Consider the following 20,865-nt stretch of genomic DNA (forward strand, 5'->3'; position numbering starts at 1 on the left):
GCGACCTTCAAGCCCATCGCCTTGATTGCTTTTACCGTCCTGGCTGTGGCCAAATTGGCCGTCGCCAGTGCGTCTCCCCAGTCCTCCCCCGCCGCTAGCACCAAGGTATCGTCTGCGTAACAGACCATGGTGCAGCGGGGGGGGACAGCGAGGTCCGTAGGACCCTGTCGTACGCCAGGTTCCACAAAAGTGGACCCAAGACAGAGCCCTGCGGGACCCCTCGTCGCAATCTCTTTGACCGGACGGCTCCGGCGCTGTCCCTCCATTCGAGGGTTCTACCCTCGAGGTATTTTCTAATGATCTCTACCAAATATGTTGGTAGACCAAACGTCTCTTCCATCGCTCTCATGATCCACCTCCACGGGATCGAATTAAAAGCGTTGGAGATGTCTAGTGAGTCAGCCAAAACTACCTCTCCTTCTTCCGTCTCAGTTTCTACCCATTCCCTGACGAACTTGATCGCATCCACTGTCGATCTGCCTTCTCTAAATCCGAACTGGCACTCGGACAGTTTATTTTTCCCCATGGTAGGGTTGCGTCTCAGTTGTTTTCCAATTCTGTCAGCTATGACACGCTCGAAGACTTTCGCGCTCTCGTCAATAAGGCAGATGGGCTTGTAAGACGAAGGGAGGCCAGCCGGTTTCCCCTCTTTAGGGATTAAGACCAGGGTAGCCTTTTTCCATATCTCTGGGAAGTGCCCCTCTCGGAGACACCCCTCCATCAGCTCCCTTATGTCCTCCCCGACATGTGGGATGGCCATTTTGAGGGCAGCTCCGGGGATGCGGTCGGGACCCGGCGCTTTGGCGACCCCCCCGATCCTTTTCACCGCCCACACCATCTCTTCCTCCTTCATTTGCCAGTTTTCCCTCTAGGGAGCCGGTAGCTCGTACCTCCGCGGGGGCAGTTCGTCGTCCCCCGGGAAGAGCTCCGCCACGATACGCTCTACTGCCTCCGGCTCCAGAGTCTCCGTTATCGGAGGCGTCCAGGGCTTGAGTCTACCCATGACCAACTTATAGGGTCTGGCCCATGGGTCCTTATTCAGGGTCTCGACGAACTCTGTCCAAGCCTTTTCTTTCGCGTCGCGTATTAATGCTTTCATCTCCTTTTTTACCTCCCTGAGGTTTTCTCGGAGCCCGACAGCCTCCTCCTCACGACCGCGCCTTTTCATTTTGGTGAGTTGGCGTTTAATCCTTCCAGCTCTTCTCCTGGTTTCCGCTATCTGTTCGTTCCACCAGTAGAGAGCTTTTTTCCGTACACTTCTCTTCTTCGGCATCGACGCATCACACGCTCTCCACAGGGTCTCGCGCACGTTCCTTGCTCTTTCCTCCAGACTAGCTTCCCCCTCTTTCACGGCATCCGCTGACCACCTACCAGCCTGCATTGCCGCCTCAAACATGTCTTCATCGATATGTCTTACCGCCCATCCTCTGTTCTTGCGGCTCACGACCTGCTCTTGACGCTCCCGGCTTCCCGGTAGGCCTAACTCAAATCTTACGTACCTGTGGTCCGAATAAGTGAACCGATCTTCGTCCACGTGCCATCCTGCTATTCTACGGCATGCGGCAGGAGTCGCCAACGTCACGTCGACAGACTCCCCCTGCCACCGTACGCAGGTGCTCGCCTGGCCCTGACAGACAGCCCCAGGTTTGCCATCCAGTCGAGGAGCAACTCGCCTTGGCGTCTGTGATTCCCGATCCCCAGGCTCTTGCTTTGGCGTTCAGGTCGCCCGCCACAATCGTAGGGGGGCGCCCATGTTTCTTCGCACCGCCAATTCCAGTCCATCGAGGTACTTCTCAAAAGCCTCCGTACTATTATTCGGGGGTGCGTTGCACGACGCTATGACCGTTCCAGTACCTGGATGGGGGGCGAGTTCTCGCTCCCCGCCCAAACTACCGCCGCCAGCCCCTCCGTGTCCCCAGCCCAGTGAGGATGCTCTGGGACTCTGTAGGGTTCCGATATTATTGCCAGATCCCACTTCTCCTCGACCATAGCTTGCAGCAGCAAATCTTGTGCCGCCGCCGTATGGTTTAGATTCACTTGCACCAGTTTTAGGGGCATTGCGGCGCAGCTATAGCTTCCTCCAACCCTATTTCCATCGGGGTCTCTTCGCTACCCCTGCCAGCACTCGTAGATGTTATGCGAGGTGGCCTCTTCTCCTTCGGGGCCTCTGCTACCCCCGGTTCCGGAGGCGAGGATTTTTGTACCCCAGAGGGGCTCTGCGAGATAGAAGAGCTTGGTGGTTTCGCCCCGCCCCGCCGCCTCCCCTCTCCTCTCCTTGTGGGTGCAGCGCTTGCTTTCCTGCCGGATTTCGCGTTGCACTCCCTGGATCCAATTTTATGGTCTGCCTTTCTTCCCGCCTTTTTGCACAAGGGGCACTCCGCCGGGCGGTGGCACTCGCTGGATTTATGATCAGCTTGACCACATCGATAGCAACATTAGCTCCTATCCGTTCCGCTGTTGCATCTGGCACTTGTGTGTCCGGCCTCTAGGCACTTGAAGCACTGCACCCTTCGCTGTTGTAGAACGTCTACCCGGTAGGAGAGCCATCCGATCTTTATCCTTCTCTGCGCCGTAATTTTCCTTGCCGCCAGTATGGGACATTGTATCCACGCGCCGCCCTGTCCCAGTCCGCCTGCTGTCCGCCTAATGGGGCCTACCTTCACCAGGTCTTTGGCGCAAGCCCCTAGCGTGGCTATCGCCTCCGCGATCTCTTCCACACTGACCGAATCGTCCAGGTCCCGTATCCGGAGATCTACTCTTCGGTGGGGCCTGGTTATCTTAACTCCTTCTCTGAAGGCCAGCAGCTCGCTAAGCCTTCCTGCGAGAGCATCAGCCTTGCTCCCCTCTTTATCCCCCGGGATTTCTAGGATCATGGCCCCAGTGACCGCTTTTCTGGGTCTGACCTCTTGGATTCCTAGTTCTTGGAGATTAATACTGGTCCTCGCCTCTTTCATAACCTCCGCATAGCCCCCCGGTGGTGCCGTTATAACCACCGCCGGCATCCTAGGCGGCTTGCCAATCTTAGGCGTTTTCCCAAGACCATTCTTGGCCATGTCCGTACTTTTTCGGGGGGGAGGAGCCTTCTTATCCCGTCCTGACTTCTCCTTGTTTCCTTTCGCAGGTGCCTTATTCCCGGAGTCCTTTTTGGCTACCGCGGTCCGATCCCCCTTCCTCCTCGACACTTCGCTACCCTTCTGCGTTGGTTGCGATTGCGAGGTACGAGGTTGGGGATCATTGGCAGGTGTTCTCGCAGGAACGCATCCCGCACTCTTCTCCCCTGACTCGCCACCTGACTTCTTCTTCTTTTGGTTCTTACCAGAACCACCTTTTGCCTCTGTGGGACCCTTCCCACCGGTCTTGGCTACTTTTATAGTCTCCCCATTGACCACGCCTAACTCCCTGAGTACTGAGACAATACCTCTTACGTCATTGGGGTCCGCGTGTCCATCCTTGTCGCCTCCCCCCGTTCTCATGGAGGGGCCCAGCGAACCGTCGTCCAGATTTCTGGACGCCACACCCATGAGCGGGGGCCTAAACATCGGTGGCAGAGGCTCTCCGGTTGCCTGATCACTCGAAGGGCCCGCTTGTGCCCCCCCTCCCCCCCCGTGTCCATTTCCGTCGCCTGTGGACCTTTCCCTGGATCCTCCATTTCCATATCCGACTCGTGGTCGGAATCGAGGCGTCTTGCGTGCCTCCTCCTCTCTCAGTCGGGGGACTCTATGATCCTCTGAGCCCTCAGCTTCTTGTTCTCTTCTTTGGTCGCCCTCAGGTTTTTCTTGAAGGCTTCCAGTTCCTTCCTAAGGACATTTATCTCTGTCCTCATCTCCTCGAGCATCCCTGAATTCTGGGTGCCCTGGGCCCTCTCGCTCATCACAGTGGTTGCCGCGGTTATATTGGCGGCCGCCTCATAAAGCGCTTTTATAGTCGTTCCCTTTAGGTTGTTGGCGGTGTTTGCCAACTTCTCTATCAGGTTGACTCCTTCATCCACAGCCGTGTTCAGATCATCCGTTGGTTGATCTGCATATTCTTCTATGAACGCCTGTTTCATTGCTCGGGACTTTTTGGCCCTCTTCTCGGGCAGCTGGAAATCGGGATCCATTGCCGCTCTCTCCGCTTCTCTCAGCGAGTTTAGTTTGAGGAATTGCTTCCTCGTTTCCCTTGGGTCGATATTAAATCGTCCCCTATAATCCCTGATCTGGTAAAATTCCTTGCCCTTACATTTCTTCGTATCCGGGTCATCGTCGTCATTTTCCATGACCTCCGAGCCTGAAATACCCCCCTCTCGCTCCTTCCGCGATCGCTTCATACCCGCGATCGCTGCGGCTGTTGAGTCCGTAGTGCCAATAGATGACAGCGATGTACTGGACTCTGATCTCACTAGCATCACCTGCGATGTGCTTGGGGTTTGTTGTTCCCCCTCTTTCTGCGCAGAACTTGGAGCGCTTGCAGCTTGGTTGTTGTGTAGCCGTTCCAGGACGATCCTCGCCCCCTCCAACTCCTTGTTCCCCATCTCGCTCCTCTTCTTCGTCGGTTTTTTTAGTTTAATAGCAGATTCCATTCCTAGTAAGATTTCAAAGGACGGTTCGCCCATCATGGGAGCCCCACCGCGGTGGGGCATCTTCCCCGTCATTAAGAAGCCCTATTGACCCAGCCGAGAGGCGGTCTTCGGATGGTCAGTCCTAGCCGGGTGCATGATTCTACTAAAAATGTTACGGGATAGGCCCGCGCCAAAAATTATGCTATAGGTTTAACGTCACCCCTATTACCGGCTGCCACCTTACTGACGGGCTCTTCACCGGCCCCGGGCTAGACGGTGCCGCGGTTTACCCGCCGCGGCACGGGTATGAGGGGACGCTGACCTGGCGCCCCTCCACGCGTGAGTCTTCCGTCCGCCTTTGACCGCCGGATAGGCTCCGATCAAGTCGGTGGCAGCGGTCCTTCCCACTAGTATGCGTGCCGGTTCACGGGACCTTTGCCTGGCCGAGGCCAGGACTTACAGTTACCCTTATTACCCCGGCAAAGGCCCAGGAACTCGACTTACCACCGACCCCGGTCAGAAGGGAACTATCCCTCGCTTGATTAGTCTCCGGGGAATCGCCAGCAGACTTCCACCGCACCTCATTCAACTATCACCATTCATACTATGTACCCCATCTACGCGGGGTATGGTGGGCTCTTATTAAGGCATCCAAGTTGGACCCAAAGCCCCCTCGCCACGACAAGGCGGCCCACCACGAGGGAGAATCCAACCCAATCTAACCCAACCCGATCAACCCAACCCAACCCAACCCAACGGGCATATATACGATAGCGTTGGCGAAAAGATTGAGGGAGAATGTGCAAGAGAAAGGATTAATTCCTTGAATCAGACGGGCAATAAAAAGAGATGGAAACATTAGATAATATATACCATCTAATCAAATTTGACCCGGACTGGTCCATTTAAACCGCGCGCATAAATTGAATCGGTAAAAATTTTTTTTTTCTAGATTGGTACAACCTTCTCTGACATTCGTGTGAAATTTGAGCGGGATACGTCAGTTAGTGTGTGTTTGGCAGCCATTTGTTTCTCTGGCGATTTTTACTATGAAAAAAAAATTGAACAACGAGTTTGCTTGAAATTTTGTGTTTCCAATGGAATTACGGCTACGGAATCATTGAAAATGTTGCAGAAGTGTTTTGGGTAGTCTACTCTATCGAGAACGCAAGTATTTGAGTGGCATAAAGCATTCAGTGAGGGTCGTGAGGTCGTAGAAAACTTGTCTCATGCGAGTCGTCCATCCACCTCTGTTAACGACGATAACATGGAAAAAGTGAAGGAAATTGTGCTTGAAAATCGTCGTGTTGGCATTAGAGAGATAGCAGAAGCTCTCAACATCTCTTATGGATCGACTCAACACATTTTGGTTAATGTTTTGGGTATGAAGCGCATCGCCGCCAGACTCGTACCGAAAGACCTGAATTTTTTGCAAAAAGCACGTCGAGTAGAGGTCGCAGAAGAGATGCTTGCCAACGTAACTGATGACCCTACATTCATCAAACGCGTCATTACTGATGATGAGACGTGGGTTTATGAATATGACGTCGAAACTGCCCAACAATCTAGCGAGTGGCGCGCCAAAAATGAACCGAAGCCGAAAAAACCACGTCAAAGTCGGTCGAAAATCATTTCGATTACCGTGGTGTGGTTCACCATGAATTCGTTCCAGAGGGTCAAACGGTCAATAAGGAATACTACTTGGCCGTTTTGAGGCGTCTACGTGAAGCAATTCGTCGTAAACGGCCGGATTTGTGGGCAGACAATTCATGGATTTTTCACCACGATAATGCGCCGTCACATTCCAGCCTGATTGTGACTGAATTTTTGGCCAAACACGAAATAAAAGTCATCGCTCAGCCACCGTATTCGCCAGATTTGGCTCCCTGTGACTTTTTTCTGTTTCCGAAACTCAAATATCCGCTCCGGGGAACGCGCCATGAATCGATTGAGGCCATAAAAAGAAATTCGCTGAAGGAACTAAAGGCCATCCCGGCCGAGGCCTATAAGAAGTGTATGGAAAATTGGATTAATCGTTGGCATGCTTGTATTGGCTCAGAAGGAGGCTATTTTGAAGGCGATCATAAAGATTTGTATTAAAATACATAAAATTGTTATTTTTTTTAACCAGTCCGGGTCAAATTTGATCAGATGGTATATGGTTTAATTTTGTAATAAATCGGCAGGTAAGGAGGAAACAGGAAAAACTAACAGCATTAGTTATAGATTTGAAAGTGGTGTTTGATTCGGTGGATAGGATAATATTGTGGTGGCTTTGAGGCTAAGGGGAGGGTAACAGGAGGGTAATCCCTGATGATAAGGGAGAAGCTGATAGAAAGAATGAAAGAAATGTTGTGGAAAAGAAAAAGTAGAGTGAGAGTGAGGAGAGAATTAGGAGAAAATTTTTGTATAACGAGAGGTGTAAAGCAGAAATCTCCGTTGAGTCCTTTGTTTAATATACTGACGGCAGACCTGGAGAGAGAGATGGAAAAAGTTAAATTGGGGGGAATGAAGCTAAGAGAGACAAGAAGATATACGGTTTGGCAGATGATATGGTTTTACTGGCGGAAAATGAACGGAGCATGAGAAATATGATAGAGGGATATATTAAAAGAAAGGGATCGAAACTAAATAGAGAAAAAACTGAAATTATAAGAAGCGCCACTACGGTCTGAATGTTAAGATGTTAAATTATTATATATATTCATTTAAATAAATTAATTTCAGAAATAATAATTGCGTGCCGATATGTGTGGAATTTTTCGCAATAAGTTTATTACAGTTTTTTAAGATTAAATTTGGGAAATTTAGGGGGATTATTATAATAATATTTCAAATTGATTGCGTTGAAAGTCTGACAACCATATCGACACGCAATTATCATTTCTAAAATTAATTCATTTAAATAAATATAATAGTTCAACATCTTAATATTCAGACCGTAGTGACACTTCATATTTAAAGTAATGTATTTAACATAAACGGTCTTGTTTTTAATCTTACTGTAAAATAATAAGATTCAGGAACGGAGGGAGTAGAAGCAATAAGATAGATCAAAGATGGAAGTATAAGATAGAAGAGGTAAAGAAGTTCAAATATTTAGGATATTCGTTGCAAAAGAATGGGGGGCAGGAGGAGCTTAAAGGAAAGAATAGCGAAGATGGCGGCAGTGATGGGACAGGTATGGAGGATTGGAAAAGAGAGATTCGGCAATGATTGGAAGAGAAGGATATGATTATTTACGCGTTGATATGGGTTATAGTAACTTATGAAGTGAAATAAATCTTAAATTTTGCTAACAAAGCAGTTATACTTTGATGAAATTGCAAATGTTGCATTTTTGCAGGTGTTTTATCAAATTACATTGATAATGTCATCGCTGTAATATGTTGAATCTTTGAAAAATTTTTTGCTTTACGCTAAATCTAACATGGTTGTTATATTTATATTTGCATCAAATTGAACAACTTTTTTGTAACCGTTGCATTTTTGCGGATTGTATTAAATTACGCTGATGTCATTGTAACATGTTAAATATTCTTGAAAAAGATTCTTATATTACACTGTCAAAGTCATATTTATTTTTGCAAATTTGCAAACGTTGCAATTTTGCAGTATTAGATTACATTAATGTCTTCACTGGATATGTCTAAAAATCTTTTATTACAAAAAATTGTTGGAGGAGATAAAATTTAAATAGAAATTGGAGCAATGATACTGCATCAGTCGTTCAGACAGATTTGTTTTGCAGTGATCTCCAGCGCTATGGATTCTTACGTTTAACCTGAACCGTGCAAGTATTTTACCTATATATAATTTTTAATAATTTTCTCTGCAGATCACTTATTCAGTTTGTTTTTTCATTACAGCGCGTCTTCTCGTAACATTTTTACAAGACTATTAGCGTTGACACCGGCTTACAAACTTTTGAAGATTGGAATCGTCGTGGGATTAACCTCTCATATAGAAATTGCGATCAGCGATATCCGAGATAATCGCATCTTTCTGCTTCATACTATAGAGACGGCATTCATCGAAAAACAAACTGATATCGAGAGATTAGTGCAGTCTACTGACCTATCATCATTAATTCGGAACCTTGTGTTTAACTCGTTGGAATACGTCATATGGACAATAAAAATATCTTTATATAATAAATATCTGTATATGAAACCGTCAACTGTATTTTTTATGCTTGAGCTTGAAATGTATCAAGTACATATTATATATTATAAAATGTGTCAATATACAAATAGTGTAAACGAAAGATTTAAATGTTTCATAATTTATATACAAGAAAATTGCATTATTAATAAATGCGATGTGGTAAACATTTTGCATAAGATTTATGATAAAAATTCGAATATCGAATGCAAAATAATTGTGTACGCTTTAGATAATATTGTATATAATGCATTATACATAAAAAATAAGTGCTTATGTAAATTGTATATCTTAAAGTTTGCAATTAATCGGTTCTTCCTTCTATTTCTTATCTCTGCGATATCGGGCGACTGTACCATCGCGCTCGATAGTATCGTCACGCTCTTACAAAGCATTCAATTTGCACTCTTCGAATCATTAAAATAAAATAAAATAAAATATAATATAATATAATAAATAAATAAAATATTTCGCGTGCTAGAAGAAGATGATGATGCATAAGAAGAAAAAATAGTAAGTATTAATGGTAAGTGTACATGATAAGTATAGAGATGGGGACCTCGCGTGGGATGGCAGCGGTGAGGACCGCGCTCGGCGACCACTGACCTCGCGTGACGTCATTACCACGACGAGGACGTAATTTTCCGCACATCCCGTGCTACGTAATTTTCCGCGACGTAATTTCTCCGCAAACCCCACGTCCATTGACGTCATCTCCGTCCTCGCACCATCCTCCCCCGTCCCGCAACCTCACACGCTGTCATCTCACATGTCACCTCCCGTGACGTCACCCTTCTCGCCCAGTGACATCACCCTCTGTGACGTCATCCTCTCCCTCTCCCTCTGTGACGTAATCCTTCTCGTCTATTGACATTACTCTCTCCCCTCCCCGCGGAGGACCTCACTGCCGCGGGTATCACCCGTCTCTTACTCCTCCCCCCCCCTCGGAGCTTCTCGGTTAGAATCGGTGTATATGTATATACTGACGCTAATATATTTTTCTTTTCTTTTTTTTCATTTGTATAATTCCGATTGTTCTTTGTATATTTTTTTTTTTTATTTGAATATTGTTATGTACTATTAAAGTGTTTTCTTTTGATTATTAAAGTTAGAGTGCCGACTTTAATTATATTTTTTATTATTTCATCTTATTCCCGCAAAATATCTATATGTTTTGTGTATGTTCATACGTGCTGTCTATTAAATGTGAAACTGCGAAAGTGTAACATCATACAGGAAGTACGAATCTTAGTGCGTTTGATGCTTCTTTTTATTCCGCTTTCCTTTGCTCCTCGAGCGACGTTCGTATACTCAGACGACGTACATTAGCATAAACGGCGGTATTTTCTAGTCCGCTTGTTAAGGAGCTCCTAATAGTCCAGTAGAATTAGGATTTTTTTGTGCAAAAATTGTAAGTTGACATTTCTCTGCACAAAAGTGTTCGGAAGATCATCAGAAAAGGAATGTATATGTTTCAGATTCGTGTGGGAAATATGCGAAAAAAATTTAAATAATTGCAAAAAGCAGGTTTTTCGCTTATAAAATCAAAGATGTCATTTGTATTGAAAAAATTTAGTTTGAAAAATTTAGGTATCCAAAATACCTACAAAATAGGAATGGAACATTAAGATCGATTATATAGTTAAGTAGAAAAAAAATAAAAACCATCAAAAAAGGTTTTTTTTCACTCGCTCTTTGTTTATCAAGATTGAAACAAAAAACTTCAAAATTCTCGTAAAATTAACAAAAGGAGATTAAATAGAAATGAAATTATTCGTTGGTAGTCGCTAAGAAATAATAATGAAAAACCGATTTATTTCTATTTATTTATAATTAATATTTAACAAAAGAAGATCGAACGGAAATGGAATTATACACTGGTATTTGTTAACTAAGCGAGGAAATAATAATGACAAAGCAATTTATTTGATTACGATTTCTATTTGTTTATAACTCAATATTTAAAAGGAGATTGAATGAAAACAAAATTATACGCCAGTAATTATTAACAGTAGATATGGTATTTACGATTTTTTTAATAATACGACTTATCATACCAAGTTTTATAAAATAAAAATCAGATTCTGCAACTGTACATAAGTGGCGAGGGTGCTATAGGAAAAGTTTTCTTATTGAAACGATTAAACATTGAATCAGAATACATTTGAAAAAAGCAACAGCCATATCTGTTCCCACGAGTATCACGGCATTCAATATCAATGGCTTGATGATCCACAGAATCAGCTACCCGTCACCTATGAATCTACGACAAAGTATACGCACTTGTCAGATATGGTCTTGAAAACTTTGAGAGACAAATTAAATATTGCTGAATTATTTATTATATAATCGATAAAGTATCCATGATTTCGAATGTGACACTTATGTTTATCAATCTACGATTATGTGAAATCTTTGATACAATAGATAGATGATGGTTTCTTTGGCAGAAAACACATTCTTCTGTTTGCAGACTTGTTGCAGCTTTCTCCTGTAAAAGAACAATCTCCGTTCGTTAAAATGTCTTGATCAGAGATTCAAAAGTATTTAGGTACCATGGGTGGTACTGATTTGTGGAGATTGTTCGATTACGACAACTCTTAATTAATATGCGACAAAGATGCGACAACACATATCATGATATACTTTCTAGAATATGAATAGATTTGATAACAAATTCTGACATCAAGTTCTTCAATCAAGAAAAATCCATTTTAAAGGAAGTAATTGCGACGAAAGATTGAATAAACTTTGTACTTATATGAATCAATTACCGCTTGATACAATATGTTTATTACCCACATGTTATTTGTGCAAGGTTTTGCTCGATAAAATTCTATTGACAGCAGAAGATGATGTTGATTGTGTTCCAGCAATAAAAAAAGAAGTGCACAAAATTTTGGAAGACAAAGATGACAAAGTTTCGGAAACAGCTGATATTGAAAGAGTAAGTAATAGTGATTAAAATTGGCGTTAAAGTGATGATTCGACGAAACATTGATGTTTGGGACTTGTCAATGGAATGATAGGCACTACAATGTAGTTGCAGTTAATTGTTGATGGAAATCGTATTGATTTCATTAAAATAGTTATTTCGAATAACAAAGAAATTACAATAACGAAAGTAGATATTAAATTCGAAGTATTTCACAAAGTGGTACAAATTCCATTGTCTCTCAGTTATGGAATAACTGTACACAAAAGTCAAGGTATTACGTGTAAAAGTGCAATGATTGCTCTACGAACGAGTGTGTCCAGTGATGGTCAAGCCTATGTAGGTTTGTCACGAGAGAGTACACTGAAAAGCCTACATTTGATAAATTTCAATCCGGCATCCATTAAAGCAAACTCGGGAGCCATTGTAGAATATAATCAACTGAGATCTGTGTTCGAAGCTTAGCTACCACAAATCAATTCGTCCGAGAAAAAGATTGTGAAAATACACGACTCTCGATGGGCCATACCTAATATCATTGATGATATACAGAATTATAGTTGCGAGAAACTAGAAAGTATAGTTACCTGGAAAATATATGGCCTCTGCAATGACGATCATGTTTCGTGTTCCGCTAATGTAATATTGTAATATGCGTTTCATTACGTATGTAATGTCGTATCAGTCAACAAATACTGAAAAATAAAGTATCGAACGCATTGACTGATGCTATCTGCGCGTATACTGAGCGTAAGTGTTGCAATATTCTAGTGGTTAGAAGATCTGTTGGAGAACACTTCGAACAATAAACACAACAAGATGTTTTGTTCACGGCTCGACGTATTTCGAAATCAATAATGTATTAGAACTCGAATTGAAGCACATCTTGTTTGTAGCGAATCAGAAGGAGGAGCGGAACAATAATTGAAAGAAAAGTCGTTTGATTTTTTTCACACTCAAGACAATAAAGTTTATTACAGTACAAAACAGATTGAGACTTTTTACAACACAAATTCAACACGCAAAGAGAATTTCTTTCGGACGGAAAAGCACACCGAACTGTAATACAAAAACGCGTTACGCAAAACTCTACTGCCGAAAATTGCACCGATTAGAAAAAGACTGCTCGGCCGTGACCGCGTAGTATCTTATTATATATACTGGTGTGATTCCAGATTGTTCCCGAAAGTGCTAGCAGCAAAAAAACCGGATATGACGAAAAAAAGGAATAATCGAGAATCTTCTCGTTTATTATCAGAAAAAACATGATAACAATCTGAAATTACCTTGATACGAACTTAACAATTTTTACCGCATTTTATTGCGCAAAGAGCGATCGGCCTGGTGATCGGCGCGTCTGTCATTGGCCGCCGTTTGGCCATGGCACCTTGCTTGGCGAGTAGCCAATGAGGACAGTGCTGCGCGCTGGGTGCGTTCCTCATTGGTCACTTATCGCGTCGCTTCGCGTCATGCGTGACGTTGTCACGCGCGAAATGCTGTATTCACATAAACTCAATGCGTACTTTATTCAATTAAATGATGAGCTATTTACATGTCGCTCCAAACATTGTTCAAATGCCAAATGTAATTACAATATAACTATGCTGAAAAAGGATTGTTTGCTAAGATTATCTATACAGTCGGCATTAAAAAGGAAAAAAGGTGTCACTCTTCAAACTTTGATTGATTTAGAATTTTCGAAATGGGAAACGATACATGGCAATTGTAACGAATGTAAGGGTACCATTCTGGAAAAAAACCGACATTGAAAATTGAATCGACTTCCGTCTTAGTAATACAATTCAATTTATACATTTTTCTAAACGGTGCTTCTAAAAAAATCATCGAATTAACGCCGTACCGACGAGTACTGTCACGACCAATAAAAAAAAGTACAAGGTAATAAGCGTTATATTTCACGAGGGCGAAGAAATAAATCGTGGTCACTACACGTATATGTTAAGAGCAGACAAAAAATCGGAATGGTGTTACTCTAATGATTCACAAGTTATCAAGAACAAATGGCTTAAAGGAGCACAAGAGGCATATGTTGTTCTTCGAGCAGATTAAGTAAGTTTAGAAATAACTTTTACATATAACACTTTCTTAGAATAAAACGGAATTCTTCTGGTACGTTTACGTAAACCTTAATAAACTATTGATTTATAATTAAATTTTATTTTCAGAATATTGAAACAATTAATTGTCTGCTTTGGCGCTGTATAAGGGCTGCCGTAAGCGTTGCATTAAAACGAACGTAATAAAGTTCTGGCTTGCCCTAGATATCGATATATTACTATAAATAACAAAAGTTTCTTATCGTAGTCGAAGAACTTTATGACATTTCAGAGTATCATTAAGAAATAAATCTCTATGTCAAAGATCGTGTTAAAATCATAGGAGAGACGAAGAAAATGTGGTTGCGTTCACGAGAAGGAGACGAAGGAGGGGCTCATTCTTTATTTTTAATATATTCATACAATTCGCATGACTCAGATTTTAATGGGTCATGGATGCTTTGAGGCCTACCTTTTTGAGATACAGCGTAACGCGTTGGCGATTTGTGCGCATTGTCATGCGACTGCGGATACGGCGATGCACACGCTGTTATTTTTCTCATCTTAGGCCACGGAGAAGATGCCACTTTTTGAGCGGTTGGGGCTAGATGTCCTTGACAGGACATACGGCTCCATTTTCCAGGGCGGCTATGTGCTTCGCTGCGTGTAGGACAGTCCTCGCGGATTTCTGCGAGGCCGTCATGCGCAAGAAGGAGCGGACTGAGTGGGAGCGTCAAGCACTGCAGAGGCTCTTTTAGCTTGGGCCTCCCTGGGGTCTGACGAGAACCATGTGTAAAAATATATATACTATGTACATATTTACGATAGTGTTTATAATATAATATAGGATTCTAGCTTTAAGTAATGTAGCGGACCATAGAGCGTATACTCCACGATTTGCACTCTGATGAAATGCCGGGTAGGCGGTTCCGAAGTAGGCGCAATATGATCTTGCGGAGGTGCTGAATAGGGGGAATTTTTAACAGGTAGGCGATGATGTCTGCTGTCTTTTCTTATAGAAGGAACGCAGACTCATCGAATCCTGCACAATCAGGAGATCGGCTCCTAGGTGTCTTCTCCTCATCAAGTTAAGTTCTCCTTCGAGAGCATCCCGGATGACGGGTTATGTGAAGATTTTTTTCCTCCTCGCAAACAAAAAAAAAGTATATTCATACAATATTAAAAATTCATTCTGTTACAATCAAAATAAATATTAAAGGTAGTATGAAAATCGAGGAGACGAAGAAAATATGGTTGCGTCACGAGAATGGGCGATGGAGGGGCCCATTCTTTATTTTAAGTATATTCATAGAATATTAAGAATTTATTCTGTTGCAATTGAAATAAATATGTAATGTATGGTCAATATTTATTATAATTGTAATGTTACGTCCAAACTCCGGAAAAATGGATTTAAAAAGAGAAGAGAGTAGAAAGAATGGAGTGTGAAAGGACGGTCAGACTCTTGTCTCGCAGATATCTGCCCGGAAGCAAACACTGCGAGTCGAACGCATCCTTTTTATTGCTTGCTTCGGAATAAGGGTCAACGTCTCGTAAATACGCTATGACACCTGTTTCCTACGAGCGGTGCGATCGTCGGTCCGAATTTCGAGTAAGGGAAATCCCTTTAACTCGGGAATGGACCACGTGCAAGCTTGTTAGGGCAAGGTTTTAATGAATACGGGGTTTAATGGAGGATTTCATAAATGAACGAGAAGAATAATTGCTAACATTATTTATTTTTATGTATTATATTTACTAACATTATTTATTTTTATTGTTGCTTATCAAAATGACGCTAATAACAGACCGTTACTAAACAATCGGCGGATTTATTATAATTATTCTATACATTTTAACCTATTACATATAATAAATATCGCTATAGTCTATTCGGTAACGGGCATACATTTATGTATATCGAGTAGTCTGGAGAGTCGGATGGGATTTGATCAGTCTATTTCGTGGATGGAAACGGAGAAAGGAAGGAACAGATTATAGAAGAATCCCACTGGAACTAGGAATGCATTGTGTGTGTGTGTGTGCGTGCGCGTGCGTGCGTGATAGCACATGTGTGCTGTTGGGCTAATCTAGGATTAGGATTAGGGATATCGGTTGTGAAATGGGATACAGGGCTATGTGTCTAAGACAACTTTTGTTATCGACCATTTGCCGGATGTCTAATAGTTTCGAGCCACATGTGTCATTTATTGCAGACAACTGCTGTTTTTATAATTCTAATCTATTTATTCTTCCCGCACCTCGGGATAAGGTTCCCCTATTTGACACTTGGTTCCAATATCTAATCCAATGACTGTCCCGAATGGATTATTAGTTTGAAAAGGTAAATGTTATTCGGCTCGTCGCTATTGTAACAGATGATCTATCAGTATTGCTTGTTAATAATTTTTATGGTGATGACAAAAGTTTTTAGTCGAAGAAAAGAACTGTGGAGTCCGGACGTAACAATAAGTTACATAATATTTATTATAATTATAAGTTATATATTTATTAAATATAATATGATATATGATATATATTTATATGTATATACCATATGTTTTAATTTTTTCTAACTGTATTGCATAAATTATAACTTATAGAACTCATTACGTGATAAGAATCAAAAATATATACTTTTCTGATATTTGCATTAGTAGAAAGCTGCCCCGTATATCTGTACTCTAAAAAGTAGGTGATATATCCCTAAAAATTCATTAAAATAAAAAGGTCAGGCCATGTTCAAAAACAAATCTTCAAAAATATAAACCTTATAAAATTTAAATAATTATCTAACAATACATATTACCATGAAAAGAAACTGATATATTATTCAAGGTCCCAGTTCAAAGTAAACATACATAAAGCGTGTTTTCAAAAATGTAAATCTTTAAAATTTTAAACTAGTATTTGATAATATATTATCTAACAATATATAATATATGAAAAGTAACTGATATATTATTCAAGGTCTCAGTTCAAAGTAAACATACATAAAGCGTGTTTTCAAAAATGTAAACCTTTAAAAATTTAAACGAGTATTTGATAATATATAATATTATCTAACAATATACATGAAAAGTATTATAATTGATATATTATTCAAGGTCTCAGTCTAAAGTAAACATACATAAAGCATATTCTGAAAAATGTAAATCTTTAAAAATTATAATGATTATCTGATAATATATTATGATAACTGATGTATTATTAAAGGTGCCAGTTCAAAGTAAACATAAAGTGTATATATTATCTAAATTTAATATACATAATATATTATCATGAAAGTAACTGATATGTTATTAAAGGTGCGAGTTCAAAACAAACATACATACATACAAGTAAAACAGATTACAATTCGATTATAGAAAATAAGTACGATATGTTATTCTTAGTGCACAAAGTATAAAAGTTGTTTATTAAGGTTTGATTTGAAATTTATACTAACCTGTACAATGAAAAATAATTGCTTGTAATTCCAGAGTACCAATCTGTTAATCGGAAAAGAACATGGCGGCCTGCTCTTAAAACTTTGATAAGTTGTTCGGTGTCCATTTAGAAATAATGTCGAAGTTTTTACAGAGTAATTGAGAAGAATTTCGTTACACCTTACGTGACAGTAAATGAGAAAGTGATAATGTTTACATTATCTACACGAGAAAGATTCTCTTTCTTTTGTCGTATTTCTAATCATTAGCATTAGATGCCAATTTGCGTACGCAAATCAATTCTTATTGATCAGCCATGTCGTATTCACACGCAGAAGCTTTGGATATGGTATTAATTTTAGGTGAGTGTGGAGGTCAATTTAGAGCAATTGAAAAAACATGGTGTGAATGAGGAGTGCGATTCGGGTATTGTTCTCATGATGAGGATACCCAAATCGCACTCCTCATTCACACCATGTTTTTTTTCGCTTAGCTAAGCGAATTGTTAATAAAAGTATTACTCTACCTGATTACAATAAAAGTAGACAAATTCAACGTCCAATTAGGGCCCAAAGGGTGCCAGAAATTCTTGTGTTTGCTCAATTGCATCCCCACGATTCATTAAGGCGTATGGAAAAAGAATCTGGTATCAGTGCTAGTACAATCTTGCGGATTTTCAAAGAAAACAAGTTACATCTGTATAAAATGACACCTCACCAAGAACTTACGAATACCGATGTTAGACGCAGACTCGAATTTTGCAATTGGATACGTCAACCGCGAAACTTTCATTACAAAATTTTATTTTCTGATGAAAGCACTTTTAAAAGTGATAGTTCTGTAAGTACTCATAATTATTGGGCACAGGAAAATCCTCATTGGTTCCGAGAAATTGACCATCAACGTGTTTGGAAAATCAATGTTTGGTGCGGAATTATTGATAGACATATCGTTGGACCATTTTTCTTTGAAGAAAACCTCACCGGTGTTCAATACGCCAATTTTATTAAAAACGACCTTCAGCTCTTGCTTGAAAATATTCCCTTACAATTGCGCCAAATTATGTGGTTTCAGCAAGACGGATGCCCAGCGCATACATCTAGCCCGTGACCGATTGAACGATATGTTTAGAGACAAATGGATAGGCAAATATACGAGGGTGGTCCCAGAAGTACCCGACCTGACGTACAAATGGCGGTTGTTGTATAAAAAAAATCACTGTAGGGGAAAGCATCAACTTTCTAAAGCTTAACTATGAAGTTTGAAGACGCTACGTTGTTCAGTATTTGTTTGGCAGCCATCAATAGTGGACGATCTCGGTGAATTTGCAAAGATGGAAAAAATTGGTCATTGTTATGTGATACAATACTTTCATTTAAAAGGTCTTAGCCCAACCAATATCAAAGCCGAGCTGGATTCTACTCTTCTGAAGGAATCTGCTCCTTCATTTACAACCGTAAAATATTGGGTGGCAGAGTTTAAACGAGGCCGTACGAGCTGCGAAGACGAACATCGCAGTGGTCGACCAAGTGAGGTGGCCATTCCAGAAATGGTGAAGAAAATCCACAAAATGGTATTGGGTGACCGTCGATTGAAAGTGCGCGAGCTAGCAGACATGGTAAACATTTCAAAAAATGCTGTACATCGCATATTGGCTGAAAATTTGGAGATGAAAAAGCTGTGCGCAAGATGGGTGCCGCGCTTGCTTACAATCGAACAAAAGCAGCGTCGAAAGGATGTTGAATTAAAATTGCTTCCCTTTCGAATTGCTTCCCCACGCATCCTATTCGCCGGATTTAGCCCCCTCGGATTATTTTCTCTTTCTAAACTTGAAAAAATGGCTCGGTGGTAGAAGATTTACCAATAATGAAGAGGTGGAGTCTGCAATTAATGGCTATTTTAAGGAGTTCAACGGTTCTTACTATAAACAGGCCATCGAAGCTATTGAACATCGCTAGGAAAAGTATATCGAGCTAAAAGGAACCTATGTTGAAAAATAAAGATATTTTTTCCCAAATTTTTTGTGTTTTTTTTGTTAGGTCGGGTACTTCTGGGACCACCCTCGTAGCTCACATCAGTGGCCACCACGATCACCGGACCTCACTGTTCTCGATTATTATTTATGGGAAAGAATAAAAGATCTGGTATACCCGTCCTATGACAAAAGAAGATGATTCGAAGAATATGCGAGGCAATTCGTTTTCTAGATGCTAATGAAATTTTTCATGCAATAAGTCATTTCCAGACAAGAGTACTTGCTTGTGTCAAAGCAAACGGTAGGCACTTTTGAATATTAATTAATCTGAACACATTACGATTGTAGGTACACACACACATACACACACACACACACATACACACACACACACACACGCACGCACGCACGCACGCACGCACGCACGCACGCACGCACGCACGCACGCACACCGTAGGAAAGGTTTAGAGTCATAAAATACTGTGGAAATGACAAATCACAGGGTCCTTATCTCTACGGTATACATGATACACGGGATTTGATATCTACCACGTCCTCGTCATACATCCTAGGTTATGCTGAGAGTAGATATTACAAAAATATTTTTTCCGCTAAAAATCATTTCAAAGCTTATTTACACTTGACATTTTTCGAAAAAGTGCTTGGTATAAAAGTTTCATGTTTTTTCGTGTACCTTTAATCTAAATTTGCAATAAAAGATACCATGTGTTCCAATAAAAAAATCGATTTTCGGTTTAAACAGCTCATTTCCGTTCAAAACTGGGAATTTAAAATAGGTATTTTCATTCGATACTGTACACCCAATTTACTTCTTAAAATTTTTTTATAGAAACCATTACCTTGATTTTACTCTAAAAATGGAAATAAGAGGAACAACCACCAAAGATCTTCATTTTGACAAATGTTGTCAACATTATGACCCCGTACAATTTAGAAGGCTATGACTATTATTTGAATATCTTAGATAATACTAATGCCAGAGGTACTTTAACCTTCAAGCCTTATAACTCAAAAAGTACTTAATGAAAATACATGTAATTATAGTGTTTTGAAAAGCACTCGAGACAAGCTACAAGAATATGTAATAAAAAATTAGGATTTCTGTTTAAAAAAATCGACGTGACCTTGACGTGACTTTGGCACTCGACGTCAAACTTATAGGACCAAAAAATAGATCTTTTGAAACCCTACAGTTTTTGTCTGAACACTTCTTCGATTGAATCTTACCCTACGAAGATAAAAGGGTGGGACGGGTGGTCTGAAACACTCGGTATATATGAGGTCTGGCTATTAAATAACGAGACTGCGCGCGCAGAAGGCGTCCTAGAGAGATAGGGTGGGAAACGAATGCAGCGTTGAATAGCTGGAAGTGTCTACTATTCCAGTACGAAAACACGTTTTTGTCGCAGTAGTAGTATTTTTTCTATAGAGGTTAGAAACGAACTTGTTTTTTTCTCGTGCCGATAACAATGTGTGACGAAAAACACGAGCAACGTATCAATGTGAAATTTCTCGTTAAATTAAAAAAAACTCCGACTGAGTGCTATAAGTTGTTGAAAGAGGCCTATGGTGAGAATTCTCTATCTCGTGCGCGTGTTTTCGAATGGTATAAACGGTTTTCTGAAGGCCGAGAGAGCACCGAAGATGACCAACGTCCAGGTCGACCTGTCTCTGTTTCAACTCCGCAAACAGTGACCAAAATCAATGAAATTGTGCGCGGAGATCGTCGTATGAGCATTCGGATGATT

The 20,865-nt window shown here is 41.1% G+C and overlaps 1 protein-coding gene and 1 pseudogene across 1 annotated transcript; one reads left to right on the plus strand and one right to left on the minus strand.

Annotated features, from left to right (window-relative positions):
• Positions 1 to 868: 868 nt before the first annotated feature.
• Positions 869 to 2,058, minus strand: LOC108748826. Its single transcript, XM_018487202.1, has 2 exons — positions 1,855 to 2,058; positions 869 to 1,681 (listed from the first exon to the last, which is right to left on the minus strand). The coding sequence occupies exons 1-2, from the start codon at positions 2,056 to 2,058 to the stop codon at positions 869 to 871; spliced, it is 1,017 nt and encodes a 338-aa protein (XP_018342704.1).
• An 8,712-nt stretch (positions 2,059 to 10,770) lies between these two features.
• LOC108748831 lies at positions 10,771 to 12,101 on the plus strand (annotated as a pseudogene).
• The last annotated feature ends 8,764 nt before the right edge of the window (positions 12,102 to 20,865 follow it).

Source organism: Trachymyrmex septentrionalis, unplaced genomic scaffold (assembly GCF_001594115.1).
Source record: "Trachymyrmex septentrionalis isolate Tsep2-gDNA-1 unplaced genomic scaffold, Tsep1.0 scaffold245, whole genome shotgun sequence".
Taxonomy (NCBI): domain Eukaryota; kingdom Metazoa; phylum Arthropoda; class Insecta; order Hymenoptera; family Formicidae; genus Trachymyrmex; species Trachymyrmex septentrionalis.